General features: G+C 39.1%; 1 protein-coding gene across 3 annotated transcripts in view; it reads left to right on the top strand.

The window, feature by feature from the left end:
- The first annotated feature begins 4,752 nt into the window (after nt 1-4,752).
- The window catches only part of ANKDD1A (ankyrin repeat and death domain containing 1A), a 47,375-nt gene continuing 27,358 nt past the window's right edge, over nt 4,753-24,769 (top strand). For 2 of the 3 annotated variants that reach the window (XM_031955376.1, XM_031955374.1), the window contains exons 1-5: nt 4,753-5,354; nt 11,068-11,171; nt 11,818-11,916; nt 14,652-14,750; nt 17,713-17,817. In XM_031955376.1, the coding sequence (XP_031811236.1) occupies nt 4,952-5,354; nt 11,068-11,171; nt 11,818-11,916; nt 14,652-14,750; nt 17,713-17,817 (810 nt within the window). In that variant the 5' untranslated portion in view covers nt 4,753-4,951. The remainder of the gene's footprint in view (nt 5,355-11,067; nt 11,172-11,817; nt 11,917-14,651; nt 14,751-17,712; nt 17,818-24,769) is intronic. The other variant, XM_031955375.1, reaches the window with a different exon arrangement.

The following is a 24,769-nucleotide window of genomic DNA, read 5'->3' as shown; positions in this document are numbered from 1 at the left end:
TGTATTTCATTTTTTGACTGCCATAGCATACTTTGGAAATCCATTCAGATTCCTAGCTCAGTTTTCTGACAAACTGCTGTTTCACTTTGCCTTCCTATATTGTACTTTTGAAATTAACTTCTTGAACTCAAATGTAAAACTTCACACTTATCTCTCTTAAATTTCATTTCATTAGATACAGTCCTATTTTCTAAACAGATAATAATAATAATAATAATAATGGCAACTAGCATTTATGTAGCATTTTAAAGCTTGCAAAGCAGCTGACAAATTCTCATTTCTGGATCCTGATTCTATTAATTAATGAAATATAATGAATAAGAACTTATTAGGTATTTACTATTTTACTATATGCAAAACATTGTACTAAGTTCTGGGATTACAAATAGAAAAATAATCACACACCCACATATATAGCTATTAAGTGTTAAGTTTCTGAAGCTGGATTTGAACTCTAGTTCTCTGACTTCAGAGCTAGTATTCTATCCACTATACCATCTAGCTAACTCCAAAGTAATCATATTTTAAAGAAGAGACAATATCCATCATTCCATAAATTAATTCTTATTTCTAGCTTTGTATCATCTACAAATTCAATAAAGATGCCCCCATGCCTTTATCTTATCTTTATCTTATCTTTATCTTTATCTTCCACCTAAGGGCAGTCTCCCTTTTCTATTCCATTCCTTACACAGATGTCAGATAATCTCCCTCCTGCCCAGCCTTGAGGTCATCATTCCCCTGCTAAAACTACGACAATAATAACAACAACAAAAACAAACAAACAAAAAAACAATGACAACAACAACAACAACAACAACAACAAAAACCTCCAGCCCTTTCAGAAGCCACCCTAGATCTTAGGTGGATGACCTGAATGAATTAGAAAAGGATTAGTCTATTAAGGAGGACTCTGGCAAGAATCTTCCCAGCAATGACTAAGAGAAAGGACCTCTCCCCACACTACCTGACCTTGTGATTGTCACAGGACAACTTATTTCCCTTTCCTTTATAGAGATAAACAATGGAGGCATCCTTGAATTCCTAGGAAATAACCTCCTTTTTGCCATTTAACCCAGAAAATTTGTCAGCTTCTGTATGAACAGTGAACCTATTACCTTGTAAATTTCTGCTGGAATAGAACCAGCACCAGGCACTTTGCCACACAAAAGGATTCTAATGGCATTCAAAACTTCTTCAGTTGGAAATTTGGCTAGAGAAGGATTGACTTCAAATTGAGGTATTCAGTCAATGGCTTCCACATTGGTTGATAACAGTCTGCTGAAAACACTATAGCAAGTTCAGCCCATCTCTGCAGGATCATGCCCTTATCACTAATTAATATGGCTCTACCAGCATAGAGAAGATGAGCTGCACCATTGATCTTTGGCCCAATGGCACTTCAGGACATCATAAAAGTGCTTTGGATTGTTAACTACCATGGTAAAATTTAATCTCATCTGCCTTTTTAATGAGCCAAGAATCCTGCATCTCTCTCTCTCTCTCTCTCTCTTTTTTTTTTTTTATGACTTATCATAATAACTTTTTATTGACAGAACCCATGCCAGGGTAATTTTTCACAACATTATCCCTTGCACTCACTTCTGTTCCGATTTTTTCCCTCCCTCCCTCCACCCCCTCTCCTAGATGGCAAGCAGTCCTATATATGTTGAATATGTTGCAGTATATCCTAAATACAATATATGTGTGCAGAACCGAACAGTTCTCTTGTCTGCATCTCTCTTAAGTTTTGCTTGTACTTTACTTTTGATGGAGTTAAATTCTGCTGACTTAGAGATGGAGGAACTATCTCACTGGCAAACCCTGGGAGTTCTCATTTTTCATTTAGCAGTTTCTGAATTTCCCAATCTTGATTTTTATGAGTGTTTTGGCCCAGATGAGTAAATGCAGTACTGTACACCAAATCTCTGAAAGCTGCCCATTCCTTTTCTCCTCTACGGTTGCCAATTTTGTGTTGGCTCTGCTTTCCCTCCAATTAGTAACAACTGTTCACACTCAGAGAAATACATTTAATCTGTTGACATTAAGTATTCTGGTAGTCATCTTGCCTTGGGGCCACTACTTTTGTCAAATGCAAATATTTATCTTAGAGAGGATAAGTCTATGGTCAGTCCAGCACTCAGAACTACACATCCCCTTTGTCACTCTCATACCCTGTCTGACTCTTCTCCTTACAATGACATAGTCTATTAAATGCCAGTATTTCCTGCAAAATTGCATCCACAAAATTTTGTTGCATTTATATAAACAAAAGACAATGTTGGTGATGAGGAGGTCATGAGACACACAGCTCTTCAATAACAAGTGACCATTTCAGTTGCTGTTTCCAACTCCAATTCTCCCAAGGATTCCTTGCCATATCTGATAGTTTTTGCCTACTCTGGTATTAAATTCAGTGGAATTACAAACTTGGGCACATTGATGATGAGGGTCTCTGTCTCCATGAAATTTTTTCTTTGACCTCCTCAGGGTTCATCATGGTAGGAGCACACACATTGATGATGGTGGCATGGTATTTCCCTGAAAATGGCCATTACAGTCTTGAGCCTATTTTACTCTTTTTGGTAGGCATGCAAGCTTGTTGACTAGATTAATTTTGATTGCAAACCTATGCCAGCTTCATGGTGGTACTCTTCATTTTGGCCACTCCAGAAAAATATAGATCCAGCTCCAACTTTAGGAAGCTGGTCTTTTTTTGCCAGCCATGTTTCACTCATGGCTGTTATTTGGATTCAATACTTGCTATTCAATGAGCTGTCAGTGAGAGCTATTCAACTTTCAGATTTACCAGATTTCAGTGGGCCCATAAGAATATATCTATCTTTTACTGATAGTGAGTAGAATCATCTTTGCCAAAGTTTTTTGTACAGTGTGTGTGTGTGTGTGTGTGTGTGTGTGTTGACTACAAGGTAGGGCCCTCCCACTGACAAGGCAAACAGGGCACCTTTTCTAGGCCCTTCATCACACCAGGAAGTGAGCAGTATAGTTCTTTAAAAAGTTGCCCAGACACCCAAGGGGTGCTGAATCCCATTGCTGCTTTAGTCCATTGAAGATGACCCTCTGGCCTGGACTGCCTGAAGGCAGAGTTGTGACTACAGTTCCCAATGTATCTAAATCTGCTGCTTTGTCACTTGCCTGTTGCCATAGGACTTTGAAGTAAGAAAGAAAGGTAAAATGGTAGGAATGATGTCTTTTGACTTATGCATAAATTGGATTTAAGTGAGGCAGAGTTGGGCAAAATCATGAGCCTCACTCTCTCTTCCAAAGTCATGTGTTCAGTGGAAAGACAGTGGAACTGGCTTGAGATGCAGAGGATGAACAATGTCTAACCAAATTCTAGAAGCTCCATAGCATCTGCTTGAGCTGCCTCAATGGTCATTGGAACAAATTGTTCTCATTTGCCCATTTGCTGGGGAAGATTGTATTTGTATATTAAGAGCTAGAAGATCATTCATTGTCTCTATGATTTTTGCTTTTTTTTTTTTTTTTTTTTTTTTTAATAGAAAGCCAGCATGAACCACTTTGACAATGACTTGGGCTCAAGTCTGTCCCCTAACATACACAGTGTGACCTTTAGCACATTACTTAGCCTTCCTTTAACTGGGTCCTCAAACTACAGCCCACAGGCCAGATGCAGCAGCTGAGGATGTTTATCCCCCTCACCCAGGGCTATGAAGTTTCTTTATTTAAAGGCCCACAAAACAAAAGTTTTGTTTTTACTATAGTCCGGCCCTCCAACAGTCTGAGGGACAGTGAACTGGCCCCCTATTTAAAAAATTTGAGGACCCCTGTATCTAGGCACTACTCTGAGAGCAGAAGTTGCAGAGAAGGTGCAGATCTTCATCAGAGGAAAGAGATTCTTTACCAGGGAGTTTACTATACCAGTAAAATCACAGATCCAACTTTTTATCCCTATTCTTTGGTGTACTTTTTCTGAGATATCTTGTCAAATATGATTCAATACTTTCAAAATTGTGAGGCCCTCAGAAGGAATTTCCTCTATGTGTGGTCTGCTTCGGTACAGTAGCTCTTCCCCACATCTAAAGTGCTATTTTGCTTTTCTGTGGGGTTAGAGGTATTACTATATTCAGCCCACTATGCTAGGCTTGGGGGAAGATGGTGATAATATTGTAACTGACATTTCTACACTGTAGCAATTTAACATTTGCCAAGAGTTTTCTATAGATTATCTCTTTTGAATCCCATTAAAAAAAGAGCTATTTTGTTGTTCAGTTATGTTAAACTTGTGGTTTTCTTGGCAAAGATACTGGAGTAGTTTGCAATTGCCTTCTCCAGCTCATCTTACAGATGAGAAAACTGAGGGAAGCCTGCTTAAGTGACTTGTCAAGTATCACACAGCTAATAAGTATCCAAGACCACATTTGAGGTGATGAATCTTCCTGACCCCAGACCCAGATCGCTGTGTACTATGGTATCATCTAGCCCCATTAATGAGAGAGATACCATAGGCATTATTGTCTCTCCCATATGAATGAGGAAATCTCAGTTTATGTGACTTATCTATGGCCCCACAGTAAGTAATAAAGGCAGGATTTGAATCCAGATTTTCATGACTCCAGAAAGATGCAGTATTTATTTAAGACAGTCCTTACCCTCCTTGGGCTTCCAGTCAAAGAAGGGGATAAGACACAAACATAGACAATATAGTAGACAACCTGATACGTCCCAAAATAAAATGCAATGAGAGGTCTAAAGGAAAAGGGCCATTTTCTGGCCTAGGAGATCAAAAAAGCGGCATTTGAGTTAGGGCTACAGAAGGAAGCATAAAAATTCAACAGGTGAGGAGAGCTTGGAAACCTAGGATTTATGTGGCAGGAAACAAAGGAAGTGCCCATCCGAAGGACAGAAGGAGAGTCCCCTAGGGTCAGTTTCATACACCCTTATTGAAGGCCTGTTATATGTAAACTCGATGCCTGGAGCCGGACTGACAGACCCCCCTGGGATCCGGAGGTCTGAGCCGTTGCTCAGTCGCCGTTGCCCTATCATCGCTCCCTTTCCCATTCCCACTTCCAATCACCTGCCTTCCGTTCTTCCCAGCCACCCCGAAAGCTGGAGAGGCGCCCCCGCCCCTCTCAGTACGCAGCACCGGCGAAGCTTCACCTCCTGGTTCCCGACAGGAGCGCGCCTATGTCCGCGGGCCGGGGCTCTGTCCGGCTGCTTCTGGGAGCCTTCGGCCTCTGGGCTCCGCTTCTCTCCCACCGCCGGCAAGGCCGGGGAACTGAGCACTGGGGGGCTGGAGCGGAGGCGGTGGAGCAGGCGTGGCAGCGTCATCAGGGGCATGGAGGAGCAGCTAGCCTTGGAGAATGACTGCCGTGAGTCCGTGCGTCTGGGGCGCGTGGTCCTCCGGGGGTGCTGCCTTCTTCCTGGCCTCAGGGGAGGAGGCGTGTGGGGAGGCTGGGGGCTCTGCCCTCGGGGGAGGCTCCTTCTCGTTGTCGCGCCGCGCAGAGCGCGTGTGGGGCTTCTCTCGGCCGGCTGCAGGCCGGACTGCAAGCATCCCCAGCGGTGCTGGGCCACTGCGCGCTTTGGGGCGCGGGCTTCAGAGGTTCCCCTGCTCCTAGACGGACAGATAAGCGGACTGAAAGTGCTTGGCGAGCTTCCTTAAGTGTATGCTCCCTGTGGGTTTGCGGATTTGGGGGCAGTGCGGGGAGGAGGGAGGGAGGCTTCCCTTCCATTTTGATTTATAATTCCGATTTAGGCATTCTCAGCCGTCCCAAATAGCTAGACGACAATTCTCTGCTCATTCCAAGTCATTTATGCAAACTGACGGTGTTAGATGCATGGTGGAGTGGAAGCCAAGTCCCGCAGCCCTGCTTGAATTGATCTGGGAACGATTCCCCACACAAATGAATGGAAAGAGTGAGAAGGGAATCTTATTTGGAAACCTCAAAGGATTTCTATTTGGTCTCTGAGGTCTTTTGATTTCGAAGTCACAGAATCTCCAAAATTCGAATGCCAAGATCTGCTCGGCAGAAGCTTTTTATTTTACAGATGAAGAAACAGGCCTAGAGAGAGCGAACAACTTGCAAATGCATTTATTAATCAGGAGCACCCTAAGTTGTATGTGGGAAGGTTGATTCCTGAAACCCATCTTCACTTGGCTCACATCCACAGCCATAGATTATTGGAGCAAGATCTGAATCTGACTTGGCCTGTTTCACACCATTGCAGTCTGCCAGTTTGTTGTCTAGGGTTCTTTTGCACCTGACTGGCTGAGAAAGAGCTGATCGGAAGGGGGAAAAAAAAGACTAGTTCCGTTATGGCCCTCATTTGAGGTGTTCACTACATCGGAGAAAAAATGTGTTGGCTGAAATGAACCATAACTCTGAGGTAACATATAGAGTCTGGTCGAGCTAGGAAATGAAAGGGAAGAATTAGATGGCCTCCAAGATACCTTGCAGCTCTGGATCCATGATCTATGGCTCATGGGTAGGTAGACCAGGAACACTCACAGCATCATGGCAAGATTTTCCCTGACTAGTATATCTATCATTCTCCTACCATTGTAAATCTTCTCTCCTGGTTTGGGGACAGGGTTCACTCAGGCAGAATGATGAAGAAGGAAGAGGACTAGTCTCTTCCCCTTTTTGTGCCTCTTTCCTTCCTGATACTTTCAGGAGCCAGTGTCTTTATGTTATCTGTTAGCTATACAAAGCTTTCCCTAGTAATGCTGTATCTAGATCTCTCCCAAGTGCTTTAGGTTCAAAAATGACTTGCGTGGACTGAGAGGGCAGCCCTTTCTCTTCACCACCTCATCCCTCAATTAAGCTAAAGATCTGGAGAGCAATTGAGGTGGGATGTAATAGGGGATAGGTAATTGGACTTAGAGGCAGGAAGACATAGCTTCAAATTCCACACCAAATACTTACAAGCCACATGACCCTGGGCAAGTCAGGGTACCTCAGTTTACTCACTTGTAAAATTATAGGGTTAGACTTTATGGCTTCTAAGTTTTCTTCTAGCTCTAAATCTATGATCTCATATTCTAAATTAATTCTTATTTTGGGTAGGATGTTCCAGATGATTTCTCAAGGCCCATTTCTCACCTGAGATTTCTGTAAATTCATACTGATATAAATAATCTTTCAAGTCAACAAGCCTTCATAGAACATATGAAAGGTCTACACATTCTAGGAAAAAGCAGCTGTTTAGTAAGTAGGTCTGTTGCCTAGCACATTTTCCATCTGTATCTGAGGTGTATCAGCAACCTGACCATGAATACACAGTGGAGTCCAGGACCTTGCACCACAGACAAGGATCACAATTTGGCAGATGGTTTGGTAATAATAAAACATTAAGCTTATAGAGACTCAGGCACTATACATCTCTCAGATTGGCTAAGATGTCAGGAAAAAATAATGACAAATGTTGGAGGGGATGTAAGAAAATTAGGAACTAATACATCATTGATGGAATTGTGAACTGATTCAACCATTCTGGAGAGCAATTTGGAACTATACCCAAAAGGCTATCAAACTGTGCATACCCTTTGACACAGGAGTGTTTCTATTGGGCTTGTATCCCAAAGAGATCATAAAGGAGGGAAAGGAACCCACATGTGCAAAAATGTTTGTGGCAGCCCTTTTTTAGTGGCAAGAAACTGGGAACTGTGTGGATGCCCATCAGTTGGAGAATGACTAAGTTATGGTATATGAATATTATGGAATATTATTGGTCTATAAGAAACAATAGCAGAATGATTTCAGAGAAACCTGGAGAGACTTACATGAACTGATAGTAGAACCAGGAGATCATTATACTTGGCAATAGCAAGATTATACAATGATCAATTCTGATGGATTTGGTTCTTCAACAATGAGATGATTCAGGTCAGTTCCAATGGTCTTGTGATAAAGAAAGCCATCTGCGCCCATAGAGAGGATTGTGAGGATGAGTGTGGATCACAACATAGTATTTTCACTTTTTTGTTGTTTGCTTGCATTTTGTTTTCTTTCTCGTTTTTTTCTTTTTGATCTGATTTTTCTTGTGCAGCATAATTGTGGAAATATGTATAGAAGAATTGCACGTGTCTAACATATATTGGATTACTTGCCATCTAGGGGAGAGAATAGGGGAAAGGGAGGGAAAAAAATTTGGAATACAAGGTTTTGTAAAGGTGAATTTTGAAAATTATCTATGTATATGGTTTAAAAATGAAAAGCTTTAATAAAAAGATTATAGATTTTTTGATATCTTTTGTTTTTATATCACCTAATTTTCTTTTTGTATTCCTCCTCCCCAAGAAAAGATCATTTATAAGAATTTTTAAGCAATGCAGTAATCCAAGACAATCTGAAGAACTTATGAAAATTGCTATATTGAGAGGGTGTGATCTGGAAGAGGATCCAGCAAAGGAGACAGGGCAGGAGTGGTTGGGTAGGTAGGAGGAAAACCAGGAGAGAGAGTGGTAGTCTGAAAACTTAGAAGAGAGTTTCAAGGAAGAGAGAGTGATCAATAATGCCAGAGATTACAGACAAGTCAATGGGAATGAGGATTGAGAAGAGGATAATGATAAGATTAAAAGCTGGATTTTTAAGGGGTTAAGAGAATGAGAGAAAATGAAGTCAAGACACCTATTGTAGATAGCTTTTTCAAGGAATTTAGATAAAAGGATCCAAAGAGAAATAGGACAAACAAACAAATAAAAAACCACCCTTTCCAGAAAATCACAATCTTGGAGACTGTTTAGTCTTATCTATGTCTGAACAAGAAAGACCTCTACATCATTCCACAAGTGGACAACCAACACTTGCTTGGAGATTTTTTAGCAGGGGACAACCCACTGTCTCCAAAAAAGGCCCATTTTTGAAAATCTGGACTGTTGGGAAAACTCTCATACTTAAGCCCAATTTCCTGTTCTCTTGTAACGTGCAGAACAGAATATAGAATCCTTCTTCCAAGTGTCATCCCTTCAGATGCTTGAAGAAAGCTATGATGTCTTCTTTTCTCCAGGAGAAATTTCCCAGTTGTTCTTTCAATCAGTCTTACTGGGGCATGATTTCAAAGCTTATCACTATCCAGGTTTGTTTGTTTGTTTGTTTTTTGCTGAGGCAATTGGGGTTAAGTGACTTGCTCAGAGTCACAAGCTAGGATGTGTTAAGTATCTGAGACACATTTGAACTCAGGTCTTCCTGACTTCAGGGCTGATACTCTGTCCACTGCACCACCTACCTGTCCCTCCTGTTACCTTTCTTTAGATAACTTTCAATTTGTCAAGAATGGAACAGGATACTCAGATGGTTCAACCAGAGCTGAATATGGAGGGGGAGGAACAGTCACCTCCCTTCTCCTGCATACTACAACTTCCTTATTGTAATCTAAATTTACACTAAACATCTTTGACTGCCATATTGCCCCATGACTCCAATGGAGCCTTCAAAGATCCCTCCACACCTTCATGTCTTTTGCAGGTGTTCTGTAGCCGCACTTCTATCTTATACTTGTAGAGTTGATTAAAAAAATAAAACTAAACAGCGAGGTATGACTTTCCTTTATTGATATGTTCTGGTATTTTTTTTCACAGAACCAGAATTTTTCTCATTATTTCTCTTTCATCTCAGAGAATCATCCCATATAAATCTTTAATTTAAGGAAAAATTTAAGGAAAAACGAAATGAGATAAAAACAATCAGCAAAAACCAATCAATATATCAAAAAAGCCTGAAAATGTCTGCTTTGTATTATATCCGGCACCTCCCATCTCTGTAAAGACTGGGGATAGAGGTATCTTCTTATAGCTCTTTCTTTGGTACATGCTTATAAGTTTGCAACATTAGCTTTTGATTTTTTTTGTATAAGTGTGGTTATTCTTTACATTTATATTATTGAAGTCATTGTGTAATTTAGTAGTTTTACATTCATTCCAGCATAGTTGCATGTCAAAATCTTTTTTCTGGATCCCAGCTCTGGCATTCATTATATTAACTCTCATACAACTAGTCGGTTTTACTGCTTTCATTCCTTCCCCTCTCTCCTTCCCTTTTCCCCCTCTCCCATGACCCTTCCCCTTTTCCCTCTCCCACAATTTTCCTCATCCTCATTAATAACCTTCTTTAATAGCCTAGGGAGAAAAGCTGGAGGGGAAAGGGAGTATAGTTTCAAAACTGTATCAGCTGTAAGCTCTCTTCCCTCAGTACTCAGCTGTCCACTCTTTGAAATCTATCAGTGTGATGGGTTTCAGATTTTATCCTAAAAGCAATTTGATGGAAGGGTCGGGAGGAGAGAAGAGAGAAAGGGGTATTATTGAGAGTAATGGAGGTCAAGGAAGACCAGAGAGGTCTGCATTGCTGAAGACAAATTATGTTGCTTGTATAATTTGCTGAGGGTCAATGCAGCATTCATAATGGGTCATTAAAGAAGAAAAAAAAATTAGAAGGTAAATAGCAATTGTTTCTGTTTTGGTCAGAAATCTTGAGAGTTTTCTCCTCTCAGATTGAGGTTTTTTTTTTTTTTTTTTTTTTTTTTTTAAATTAGATAAAAGAGGCCATTTTCTGCCTCATTTCTTACCTAGCCTTAATTACTGATTGGGCATTATTTCAGTCAAAATGAGACCTCTTAAAGACCTTAGCTTTAAAAGGTCCAGATCTGCATGCAGGGCCATCTCCTGGTCCATATCTGGCCACTGGATTTGGATGGCTCTTCAAGAACAAAAACCAAACAACAACAAGAAAAACTAGGGTTTTTGATACATTAATCTTTTGAAGTTGATGTTACAAAGTAATGGTCATGAACTCTCAGAAGATTTTCATCAATCTTCTCTCCTGGCCAAATGGAGATTGGATTCCAGACTCAGTAGATCATGGGTATAATCCAGAGTGGATTTACTTAGGCTCTCAGGTTCAAAGATAGTTTTTTGGTGAGTGACTTGGTCTGGATTGCTCACTTGAAGGATAAAAACCAGAGCTAGGGCTGGCTCCTTTCTTTGGTCCTTTGGCCCTTCATTATGATGCTTATCAGTTATATATTCAAAGTTTCTTTTTTTAATCCTTTGCTGCCTTGTATTCCATCTTTCTTTCCTTTTCCCTTTAGTGCTTCCTTTGGAGAGACAATTCCATGAGGCAGCCAGACAGAACAATGTTGGGAAGATGAAAGAATTGATTGGAATAGGAGTCAATATCAGAGCTAAAAACAATGTAAGTCATTTTTCTCTCTAGAACCCCTTAACTTTTCTGGGATTTGGGGTGGGGGAGGTCCATGAATAGATTACAGGAGATCTGTGGAACTTAAATGGGGGGAAATGATATCTTTATTTTCATTAACCTCTGATTAAAACTTAACATTTCCTTCAATTACTAATGTCAGCAGCAAAACACTCTTCTGATAAGGTGGGTTCCAAGACTAATTATACATTATTTTACCTTTCCTACCATTTTGATCCTTGAAGAGAGCTCCATCATACCAGGCTCTCATTTATTCTTCCTTCCTCTCCTTTCTGACCTTAAGGTCACTTTTTCCCCCTCTTGGCTACTCCTTTTTTTTTTTTTTTTTTTTTTGTCATGTTCAAGGATAAATCCTATGCATTTTATATTTTTGAAATACTATTTTATCAATTTAAATGTGAAATTCAATTTAAAAAAAATTTAAAAATCAGAAGCAAGAAGAGAAGGCTAGAATTTTAGCAGGCTTAGAATTAGGAGGCTAGAATATAGCAGGAGTCCACTGGGAGGAGAATAAAGGAGAGAAAATAGGGTGTGATTTTTTTGAGTAGTTTGTGGATAACAGCCAAGAAAGAAGCAACCCAAGTTTAAGGCTGATGGAATCTCTGTTCTTCTGAAACAGGTGGGCAGGTTGGCACTACACTGGGCTTCTGGAGCTGGGCATGAGCAAGCTGTGAGACTACTCCTGGAGTATGAAGTGTCTGTGGATGACAAGGACATGGTAAGTAGGTGGTGCTGGGCCATTGTCTCTTACTCTGTATTTCTGGGCAAAAAAAAAGATCTCTTTGTGTCTTACTTTGTAAATTTGGGGTTTTCACTCTGAATTTGATCCACCAACCTTTATGATTTAATTTACACCTTCCAAACTAAAAAGAATACAATAGTGCCTTAATAATGGTATATAGACCATGGAAACAAACTTATAAGCATCTGGAGTGACATCAAAATAAAGAAATCCAGAGAGGTCCATGGATAAATAGAGAATATTTCACTGGGAAGAGGCAATACAACATTTGCTGGCCTCAGACACTCAACACTTATTAGCTGTGTGCCCCTGGGCAAGTCATGTAACCCCAATTGCCTCATCAAAAATAAAAATAAAAACCAAAAAACAGAAACAAAACAACAAAAAAGGGCAACATTTAGTGTGCATCTGATGTCTGGCATTTGAAGGTCTGCTGCTGGGAAGAAGAAGAAATGGACTTGTTCCATTTGGTTTTAGAGGATAGAACTAGGAAAAATGAGCATAGTCATAGCTAGGTTTGGGGGACGGAAAACCTTCCTAACAATCAAAGCCATCCACAGATGGTATGGGCTACCTCTCGAGGTAGATTCCCTTCATTACAAGTCTTTGAGTAAAAACTGGATGATCATTTGTCAGATATATTATAGAAAGATTTATTATTCAGGTTTGAGTTGGACTAGATGGCCTTGTGGGATTTTGTAAATGTTCAAGAATGTGAATGGGGCTGGCTGATAAAGAAATACACATATATATATATATATGTACGTACACACACACACACACACACCCCAAACTTTAAATTAGTGGTCTCAAAATTCAGTGAGTTTCCTATCAATGGAAGCATTCATAGAACATGGAAGGATTATGTATAAAATTTGCAGGTTACACAAAGCTGGAAGGACAGGATAGAACCAAGGGCAGATCTTCTTCTATATTTTGTATTAATGACATAAGAAGACATAGGATTTAGGTTTTTACCAAAAATTTCCAGGTCTCATAAAATTGGAAGAAATTCTTTATATGATAATAGAATACTTTATAAATTTCAAGTATTATATTCCTTTGAGTAGTTAAAAATCAGAATAATCTTAACAGGCTGAAATAATGGATTGGAGCCATTTAGATGAAATGTAAGAGACATATAAAGTTCAGATTAAAAAAAGGATGCAAATATGGAATGCGGGTATGTGTGGAATTTGTTTGATAGTTCTGTGATTTGAGATTTTAAGGTGACCACAGTGTGATACAGCTATTTAAAAAAAATTAAAAGCTAATGAAATCTTGCATTTCTTTAATAGAAACATTATAACATATCAGGAGAAATAATGATTCCATGATCAGCCTTATTAATCATTACTATAGCAATCTACTCTAGACATTCAGAGTATTGTCTTCAATTCTGGGTATTATACTTTTGATCAACTAGGACACACACCAATATGTGTGCATATTTACATTATATACATACATTACTATATGCACACACACACTACATGCATGTACACATGTATATACATATGTACATATCTACTGTATGTACACATATGTACATACATATAGTACTATATATGCACACTATAAAACTTATAAAAATAAATATTTTTTAAAGGATAAAGTAAAGAAAAAATATTTGATCCTAGAATCAATAGGGCATCTTTGGAGGTTTTAACTAGATTATGATAAGATTGATCAGGGAATATCAAGGTTATACTCTTAAATTTGAGGAAAATCACTTTGGCAACTCGGTAAAGGCTGGACAGGAGAACAATTCACAAGGAAGTAAAGAAAAGATAGACACCCATGAATATAATTTCTTTTACTAATATATATATATTTATATATATGCACTTTCTTGAACTGATACTTTGTTTATATTTTGAATCTTCCTTATCTTCTGCTGAACACATTGACAATGTTTTCTTGTCTTGTGTTTTGTACTGTATTCCTTTTGCTTTTCTTTTTTTTCTTATTTTGTTTTTTAAATAAAATATATGTTTAAGAAAGAAAATATGCAAAGTTACCCAAAAAAAAAAAAAAAAAAAAAAGATGAATTGGAGCAGAGAGAAACATAAAACAAGAAGATCAAGTAGGAGACTATTACAAGTCCAAAAAAGTGATAAAGGTCTGAGCTAGAGGACTGGCTGAGAGAAAGTGAATATGAGAAATCCAGAGTTTGGAGACCCCTGATCTAGAGTTTACGCAATAGGACCATTGTGTTAGTTATATGGAATAAAATTTTGCCTTAACATAAAGGGTTTTTCAGTGGAATGGGCTGTCCTGAGAAATGAGGGTTAGATAACCATTGCTGAGATAGGTTGTCTTTAGGCAGTGAGTTAACAGACATTTATTTTGTGCCTATTATGTGCCAGGCACTGCCAAGCATCTTCCCTGGGAGAGGAGATGCTTGCATTAGATGGAACATTGAACCATATGACTTCAAAATTCTCTCCTGACCCTAAAATTCTGAGACTAAAAGTCACAATTAGAAAATTATCTGAAATTTAGGTTCCTAGATTTGCAGATAGAAGATCACGCAGACACATAGGTAAGAATGGATTCAGATGCCTCAGCACATGGACATGCAGGGATGTCTGGGGATGTGATATGAGTACATAAAGAAATAAACACGCCTCCACGAAGCAGGAAGAAACACAGCTACAGGAAGAATGAAGACAAAAACAGTCTGCATTTTTCTTCCTCTCTCCCTCTAGTTTGGGATGAATGCACTGCTTCTCTCTGCCTGGTTTGGCCACCTAAGGATCCTACAGCTGCTAGTCAATTCAGGGGCCAAGAGCAACTGTGAGGACAAGGTGAGACCCCTGCTTAAATCTGGGGGCAGATGAGTCGGGACTACAGAACCCACCTGCCCCTAGCTGGGAGCAGGTTTGATGAGTGAACTACTGAGAAGCCTAGGAATGTGAGCAAGCAAGGTAATAAAGCAGGATCTCCACCCTTCACCCCCAATGCTATTTCCCCAACTAGCTTCTGGATTATAGTCTATAAAGCTTAAGCATGACTATCCTGGGGTTCTGGGATCCAAACAGGGATACAACCTTGGGGAAAAGTGTGGTAAGTACATTCTTTATGTGTAAGAGGCAGATGGGGAGGAGAGAGGAGATGGGAATACAAGTAAAATGGTTCTGTTCCCCTTCCCTCTCACTTTTCCTTCCCCCCATCCTACCTTGTGCTCTTCCTTCTCCCTATCTCCCCCTTCTCCTTGTCTCTCCCCTCTCCCTGTTCCCCCTTCCTCTTTCCCTTCCCCCTCCCTCTTTTTCTTCTCCCCTCCCTCTCTTCTCTCTCCCCCTCCCTCTTTCCCTTTCCCCTCCCTCTTTTCCCTTTTCCCTCTCCCTTCCTTCTGTTCCCTCTCCTCCCTCTCTTTCCTTGTCCCCTCCCTCTTTTCCCTCTCCCTTCCTTCTATTCCCTTTCCTCCCTCTCTCTTTTTCCTTGTCCCCTCCCTCTTTTCCCTCTCCCTTCCTTCTTTTCCATCTCCCTTCCCTCTTTTCCCTGTCCCCGTCTCTCCCTTCCTCCTTTACCTTTCCTCCCTCTGTCCCCTCCGCCATGCCCTCTTCCCCCCACCTTCCCTTTCTCCTCTTTTCTCCCCCTCTATAGCCAAGGACTTACAGACCAAACCACTGAAACTTTTGTTCCCTCACTGAAAGCAATAGGGATGACCAGGATATTTATTCCTTCTCTCCCCTACAGGCTTCCTTACCTATGATCCATTCTCTTCATCTGTTAAAAAACTCCCTTAGTCCTTTTCCCACTCCTTTCTGTTACCTGAATTTTGGGTATTCCACTCCCGCCATGATAGCTGGTATAGAAATAAAGGGGAGAGGGGTGTATATTTTTTTAAAGCTTTTTATTTTCAAAATACATGCAAAGGTAGTTTTCAATATTCACCCTTCCAAATTTTTCTCCCTTCCTCACCCCACCCTCTCCCCTAGACAGCAAGTAATCCAATATATGTTAAATGTGCAATTCTTCTATACATATTTCCACAATTATCTTGCTGCACAGGAAAAATCAGATCAAAAAGGAAAAAAATGAGAAAGAAAACAAAAAACAAACAAACAACAATTAAAGAGGTGAAAGAACTATGTTGTGATACACATTCAGCAGTGAGGCCCTTATCAGAGCCCTTGGATGTAAATTCCTCCCCTTCCCCCAAGTTTTCTGCTTCTTTTCTAATCTTGGTTTTGTTTGTACAAAACATTTTTAATTTAATAAAATCAAAATTATTCATTTTGCATAATGTACTCTAGTTCTTCTTTGGCCACACATTTCTTCCTCCTCCACAGCTCTGAAAAGTATATTATTCTTTGTTCTTCTAATTTGCTCATTCTTTCTGTCTAAATCATGAACCCATTTTGACTCTATCTTGGTATAGGGTGTTAGGTGTTGGTCAATGCCTAGTTTCTGCCATACTAGTTTCCAATTTTCCATTTCCATTTCCAATTTCCAAAAATGTCAAAGACATTTTTTACAGAGGGGGAAATGACCTACATATACAAAAATATTTAAAGCAACTCCTTCTGTAGTGGCAAATGAAATTTTGGAAATTGAGGGGATGCCTATCATTTAGGGAGTGGCTGAACAAGTTGTGGTTTATAAATGTAAGGAGATACTATTGTGCTATAGGAAATGGTGAGCAGGGGTATTTCAGAAAAACCTGGAAAGACATATGAACTGATACTGAATAAAGTGAGTAGAACCAGGAGAACATTGTATACAGCAATAGAAATATTGTACAATGACATGGCAACAAGATTATATGATGATCAATTCTGAAGGATATGGTTCTTTCCATCAATGAGATGATTCAGACCACTTCCAATAATCTTGTGATGAAGAGAGCCATCTACATCCAGAAAGAGGACTGTGGGAACTGAGTGTGGACCACAACATTGCATTTTCACTTTCTGTTGTTGTTTGTTTGCATTTTATTTTCTTTCTCATTTTTTTTTCTTCTTGGTCCAGTTTTTCTTGTGCAGCAAGATAATTGTGTAAATATGTATACATATATTGAATTTAACATATATTTTAACATATTTAAAATGTATTAGATTACCTGCAATTTAGGGGAGGGGGTGAGAGAAAAGAGGGGAAAATTTGGAATACAAGGTTTTGCAAGGGTCAATGTTGGAAAAACTATCTATGCATGTTTTGTAAATAAAAAACTTTAATTAAAAAAAAGAAAAAAAGAAATATTGTACAATGATTAACTATGAATGACTTAGCTATTCTCAACAATACAATGATCCAAGATAATTCCAAAGGACTCATGATGAAAAATGCTATTCATATCTAGAAAAAGCACTGATGGAGTATGACTACAGATGGAAGCATACTATTTTCACTTTATTTTTGTGTGTGTTTTTTCTTTTAGTCTAGTTTCGTCTTTCACAATATGACTAATGTGGAAATATGTTTTACATGATTGCACATATAGAACCTACGTTATTTCTAGTAGGCTCATGCCTAAAATAAAGAAAACAAAATTTTCTTCTATGGAACTTAGCCTCGTTTTATAACATTACTTCATGGAAAAATGTACTTTGGTCTCCTGATAACCATCTTATTTCTGGGACCCAAACCATTTCAGATATTAAATAACACAGGGGATTTAGAAGGGGAATTGAGAGGCTTAAAAAAGGCATCACTAATACATTTGCCTTAGAAGAGAATGACCAAGGCAGTGAATGGTGACATGGGCAGTGTTGGCAGGGGATGAAGTCAAAGGATATTAAAGAACATCCCTTTTTTCTTTTGCAGAACGGTCTGAACATACTACACTGTGCAGCCCAAAGAGGCCATGTCCATGTGCTGGAGTTTATAATGGAAGATTTAGAGGATGTGCCCCTTGATCGAACTGATAAGGTAAAAGCTATTACAAACCTAGTGACAACATTTTTCACTTTAGGATAATAATGATGAAATTTGAATCTGGGAACTGGGTAGGGGTAGAGTCTTCTTGGAACAGAGGTCCAACTTCCTTTCATCCTTTTTCAAATGTTAGGTAAAACATTTATTGAGAAGAAGGGAGGGAACATTTATTAAATACCTACTCTATGCCACGCACTGTGCTAAACACTTTATACATATTATCCCATTTGAGCCTCGTAGCAAGTCTGGGAGATAGGTGCTATTATCATACCTATTAGCATAAGGGTCTTAAATGTTAATTATTATTATTATGGGGCAACTAGGTGGTACAGTGGATAGGAACACCTGACCTGAAATCAGGAAGATGTGAGTTCAAGTCTGGTCTCAGACACTTAATACTTGTGTGATCCTGAGCAAGTCATTTAATCTCTGCCACGGTTTCTTCATCTGTAAAATAAGCTAGAGAAGGAAATGGCAAACCACTGTAGTATTCTTTCCAAGAAAGCCCCAGATGGCGTCATGAAGATTCAGACACACTTAATAATTAAAAAATAACCAAAAGTGATTGACTCGAGCATGGAGTATGTGAAGGGAAACAAAGTAAGGAGGGGAAGAGGTGTTTTTGATGAGGTACAAATGATGAGATGCAAGAATAGAGAGAAAGAGATTCCCTAACAGCAATGGGATCCCCTTGGCCGGTGGCAGGCTTTGCGAAAGAATTTGCAAACCCTAATAAATACAGGCCCGATGTTTGTGGCAGAGAATGGGATTTAATTACACTAAGAAGCTAGCTTGCTGGGAAGTCAGCCTTCTTAGTGGGCAAGGAATATAGCAAAGATGGCTTACACTGAGAAGAAAATATCTTCAGCAGTGGCAAGGTCCTGTTAGGAAAGACAGGAAAGGTCCTATCTGCAAAGGTTTGAGCAACTCTTGGTTATATCAGGTACACCTTGGTCTGGGGGATGGGGAACAGTTTGAGCCACACAATAGAGGACTATTGACTATGAGATCTCCAACTGAATAAGATCACTTAACTGAGAGTTTGAGACACTGTCAGGGACTTGGTCTTCAGTTCAATAGAAGGTGTTGATTATGTCCCTGGCCAAGATCTCCAATTGAATGAGATTACTCTGGGTGTTTACCTTATGGACAGAAGGGTGTGCCCCACCCAGGAGAGAACTTGAGACCCCGAATCACCCTTCCCTCACAGATTAAAGGGGACAGTTTCAGGGCCCTCTTCCAAAGGTTAAAGGGAAGATACAATTTACATCAGGTTATTCAACAATTAAGCAAAGATGTACCTCACTATAGCAGAAGGAGAATATTTGGCTACAATATGTGAGAAGAACTTCCAGAATTGCTTCCAAAACAAAAAGCATCTTTGCCTGAATTGCCTTTTGTGGTTTACAGGCCAAGAACATGACTATACAGGAAGTTCCTCATGGATGATTTATGTCAAGAAAGTGAACTTAACAACCTCAGCCATTATTTCCCTGAGTCAATCATGTTTCAAGGATAATTTTGATACTATTTAAAGACAAATTAGTCTAACTCACATGGGGGAAGGTTAAGATGCTGCTTCCAGTACAAAATGAATTAGGATCAGAGCAACTCATACATTGTCAATCAATAAACATTTATTAAGTACCAATTATGGTCCACTTTTAAGGCATGGTCCTAACCTACAAACTCCAACATATCTTGTGAGGTTGCAGCAGTCAAAATTTACATTACTTTAGGCAAAGCACTTGCAGGTAAGGGTATGATACCCTATGTGGGCAGAAGGAAGGGAAGGGAAAGAAGGAAGAAAAGAAATTATTTTGGCTCTCATTGATTGACTCACTTGGTCATTGTTTGGTTTCCGATTGCCCCAGAGTGAATGTAAGTAATAATTGTTTCTGTTTTGGAATCCTGACCAAATCCTGGATTCCAGGATTCCATATTTTTGACTAGGTAAAAAATCATTTTCTGCCTCATTTCTTACACCGATTGATTGTTGCCTCAGTCAAACTGAGAGCTGTTAAAGAACTTACCTTAAAAAGGCCAAAGTCTCCCAATGCCTCCAGGTTTATCTCTAGTTATCCGGATCTATATCTTGCCACCAGACCCAGATGGCTCTGGGGGAGAAAGTGAGGCTGGTGATTTTGCTCACTCCTGCTTCATTTAACTCCAACTCACTTGCATATATCATGGCATCCCTCCCTTTAATTTGCTTTTTCTGGATATTTTTCATGTCATGCTAAGTCATATAGATTATATTTTCCATTCCCTTATATTATAGTTCTTTTTGAAAATGAAGGACAAACAACAACTATGAGCCAGCCCTTATGCTTAGTGCTAAAGGTACAAAGTTAAAACAGAGTTTCTGCCTTCAGGGAACATTCAGTCTAATTGGAGAAAATAATACATAAATATCTCAAAAGAGGGCAAGAGTTCGCTGCAGTGCAGAGAAGTGTGGTCAAATGAGAAATGAGTCAATTGCCCTGTGTGTTTTCCATCAATGGAAGATGTAAGAGGAACTCTCTGAAGTCCAGTCCCCCATTGTCCAATCAGAAGGAAGGAGGGGCCCCAGGAGTATGGAGTCCTGATGAGGGATGAATCTTAGGATGGTTGTGATCTTGATGGATGATGAGTTTCTGAAGACCATGATGAAGTCCAGATGTAACTTTGAGGGATCATAGAGAGTCTTGAATGCCAGTCTGGGAATTTTTATTTCTTTTGGACAATAGGAGAACCATCAGTTCTCTCATCTGCAGAATGAAGGGGCTGGATTAACTGATTTCTGAGGGCTTTTCCAGCTTCAACATTCCATGATTCCAAGACATCAGATCAAGTTGGTGCTCAAGAAAGATTAACTCAGAAAGTAGTCCTTGGAGCTGGGAAAGACTAAAAATAGATTAGTAAAAAAGCTGTTGTAATAGTCCTCTTTTGTGAGAAAAGGCTCATTTTCTCCAAAGCCATGAGGAAAGAATGGTGATAATGATAATGGTTCCTATTCAGATAGGTTTGCAAAGCATTTTACATATATTATTGTATTTGTTCATTGGGGAGGAGGAGAAAGTGCAGATGGTAGATTTCCCCTTTTGTGAGAAGGCTGGAGAGGGAGGGTATCTACCAGCTGTTCCTTCCTTTCCATTGGAGAACTATGGGAGGAAGCCATGGCAAAAACAGCTTGTAGATCCAGCAGCTCCCAAAATCTCTTCACGCTGCCTATGTCTTCTCAGAGGGAGTCCATACATAAAAGCCTGGAAATTTATCAGCACATGCTTAATCAATGAAATGAACTCTCCTAGAACAAATTGCTGCTGGTGATGGCAAGAGCCCTTTGTGGAAACAGTATCTGCCCATTGGAATGTGTGCTCACTTGAGAAACTGTGGACAAGCTGACTCTAGAATTCTAGGAAAGGAGTCTTTGTAATGACTCAGGCTAAGTGGAGCTTTGGCTCTCTTATCTTCCTTTGCATCTCATGTCCCTCCCTTTAATTTGCTTTCTGAGCATTTCTCGTGTCATACTAAATCATAGGGATTATGGCTCATTCCCTGGGCCATGGGACTCTGGATTGTTTAAACTTCTTATTTCCAAAGCAGTCCAATTGGCTTTGTTTAATAACAGGATTGGGGATTATGACCCTAATAACTTACTGTACAATAAGATGCAGCTGAGAAGTAAGCAAAAGGCCAAACTGACCTAGAGGCCTTGGAACAGCAGCCCCAAAGTTTATACATTTCATTCACAAGAAAGTCTTTTCATTCAGATTTTAGATGTAGTTTAACCAGCTTGTTTATCTGGCTGCTAAGCTTCCAGCAGAGCAAGAAGAGAAAAGCTATTGGAGTAGATCCCCCAACCATGAGAGAGTCCTGAATGTGGAGTTTAAAGACCTGGAGGTGATGATAAGGGTATAGATTTGGATTTGGGCAATGAGGTGGCGCCGTGGATAGAGTGCCAGGACTGGAGCCAGGAAGAGTCATCTTCCTGCCATGGACACTAACTAGCTGTGTGACCCTGGGCAAGACACTTAATCCTCTTTGCCTCAGTTTTCTTATCTGCAAAATGTGCTGGAGAAGGAAAGGATAGACTGCTCCAGTATCTCTGCCAAGAAAACCCCAACTGGGCACAGAGAGATATGACTGAAATGACTAAACATCAACAAGATTTAAAGGTGGAAGAAGGACATCATCTAATCCAACTACTTCATTTTACAAATAAAAGAACTCAGGACCACAAAAGGATATCAAGTCACTTATCCAAAGTCTTACTGGTAATAATCCACAATGATAAGATTTAAAACAGGTCTTCTGACTTTAGGAGCAGTGTTTTTCCCCCCACTGACAGCATACTTCCTCAACAGTCATATTTAAGCTCTAGCATGTATTACTTGTGGAGCCCTGTGCTCTCGGTTTCCTCAACTGTAAAAATGATGGGATTGGACTTGATGACCTTTAAGTTTCCTTTCACTTGTGAATCTAGAGTCTTATGATGAAAAGTGGCAGCTTACCACCTGACTTTGAAGTCATAGACAGAAAACCAAGAAATAGCTGATAGGGATTTGGCTATTTAAGCAGGCTGGAGGACAGTTTCATAAATCTCAGTGCAACTCTGAAGGGCTCACTGTTACTGCATGCAAGATCCCTCTTGCTATTGTGACCTTTTTCTAGAAGCACTAATAGCATTTTTTGAAATTATTTTTTTTCAGTGAACAGAAATCTATTTTTTCTCCCTTCTCCCCATTGGGAAAAACCTCCCCTCCAAACTTTATAATATACAGAATCAAAGCAAAACAATTTATATTATCCATGTTCAGATAAAATGCATAAAATTTTGTTTTGTATCACTCTAATATACTTGATCTAGCTATAAATATTGTGTTATAGTTATATCTTATTCGTTGTATAAAATATATTTCAAAAAGATTTTAAAAAGGGAAAAGAATCTATTTTTTAAATAACTTTTTATTGACAGTACATTTGCATGGGTAATTTTTTACAACATTATCCCTTGCACTCACTTCTGTTCTCACTTTTCCCCTCCCTCCCTCCCTCCACCCTTTCCCCTAGATGGCAAGTAGTCCTATACATGTTAAATATGTTATAGAATATCCTAGATACAATATATATATGCAGAACCGAACAGTTTTCTTGTTGCTCAGGGAGAATTGGATTCAGAAGGTAAAAATAACCTGAGGAAAAAAACAGTTTACATTGATTTCCCAATGTTCCTTCTCTGCCTGTATCTGATTCTGTCCATTATTGATAAATTAGAACTGAATTAGATCTTCTCTTTGTTGAAGACATCCATTTCCATCAGAATACATCCTCACAGTATTGTTGTTGAAGTATATAAGGATCTCCTGGTCCTGCTCATTTCACTTAGCATCAGTTCATGTAAGTCTCTCCAGGCCTTTCTGAAATCATCCTGCTGGTCATTTCTTACAGAACAGTAATATTCCATAATATTCATATACCACAATTTATTCAGCCATTCTCCAATTGATGGGCATCCATTCATTTTCCAGGTTCTAGCCACTACAAAAAGGGCTGCCACAAACATTCGTGCACATACAGGTCCCTTTCCCTTCTTTAGTATCTCTTTGGGACATAAGCCCAGTAGTAACACTGCTGGATCAAAGGGTATGCACAGTTTGATAACTTTTTGGGCATAATTCCAGATTGTTCTCCAGAATGGTTGGATTCGTTCACAACTCCACCAACAATGCATCAATGTCCCAGTTTTCCCACATCCCCTCCAATATTCATCATTATTTTTTCTTGTCATCTTAGCCAATCTGACAGGTGTGTAGTGATATCTCAGAGTTGTCTTAATTTGCATTTCTCTGATCAATAGTGATTTGGAACACTCATATGAATGGAAATAGTTTCAATTTCATCATCTGAAAATTGTCTGTTCATATCCTTTAACCATTTATCAATTGGAGAATGGCTTGATTTCTTATGAATTAGAGTCAATTCAAAGAATCTATTTTTACAAAAATATTTATAGCAGTTCTTTTTGTGGTGGCTAAGAATCAGAAATCGAGAGGATGCTCATCAACTGGAGAATGGTTGACTAAACTATGATATATGATTATGTTAGAATATTATTGTGCTTATTCCCTTTCTCAATATAAAATTGCTAGAACAATTTTCCTTTTCCAAAATTTTTCCAAACTTTGTCTCCCATATTCTGAAAACAGGCTGGTACTTAATAAATGTTTTTTGGGTTAAACTGAATTATGATAATTGGAGAAGGAAATGGCAAACCACTCCAGGATTTTTGCCAAGAAAACACCATGGACAGTATTGGTGTGCTATGGACCAAGAGATCACAAAGATCAGAGGAATCTGCATACTGTACAACAAATTATGATAGCCAATATTTTTTAATAGATCCTGAGTCATTAAGAGAAAGTTTAAATCACATTAAAAAAATTCTATATAAGAAGGCAGGGAAGTATATCTTATGGTATATGTTAGAAAGAATTCTATTCCCAAATTGCTCTTTTAGAAAGTTTTGTTATTAATCCCCTATTACGATCTTATTCTGATGCCTTCTTGTGTAGCAGAGATGGTACTGAATTCCTTTCCCCCCCATTTTACTTAACATTTATTTTTCATATTATATTCATATTTCATTTCGTATTCAGATGTCACATTTTCCACACTGGAATTTTCAGGTTACCAACCCCCTCTGATCCCAAGAAAAATAAAGGATTTTATACAATTTTAGGATGGAATGTCCCAGAAATGACATTGCAATTACACTCAAGTTAAAAAGAACATAAAGAGACAAAGAAGGGGAAAGCTGCATAGAATACAGCTGCAGGGAGAACATCAGAAAAAAGAATCTTCGTGTTAATATTTGTGTCATAGGGTTAGCCTTAGAGAGGTCAGCATGGTCAGAAAGCAGGACCAAATAGTGAATTTCAACAGAACATTCTATATATGAGTT

Source organism: Sarcophilus harrisii, chromosome 2 (genome assembly GCF_902635505.1).
Source record: "Sarcophilus harrisii chromosome 2, mSarHar1.11, whole genome shotgun sequence".
NCBI lineage: Eukaryota > Metazoa > Chordata > Mammalia > Dasyuromorphia > Dasyuridae > Sarcophilus > Sarcophilus harrisii.
Note: the sequence above shows the minus strand (reverse complement) of the source record. Positions and strands in the feature narration are given on the sequence as shown.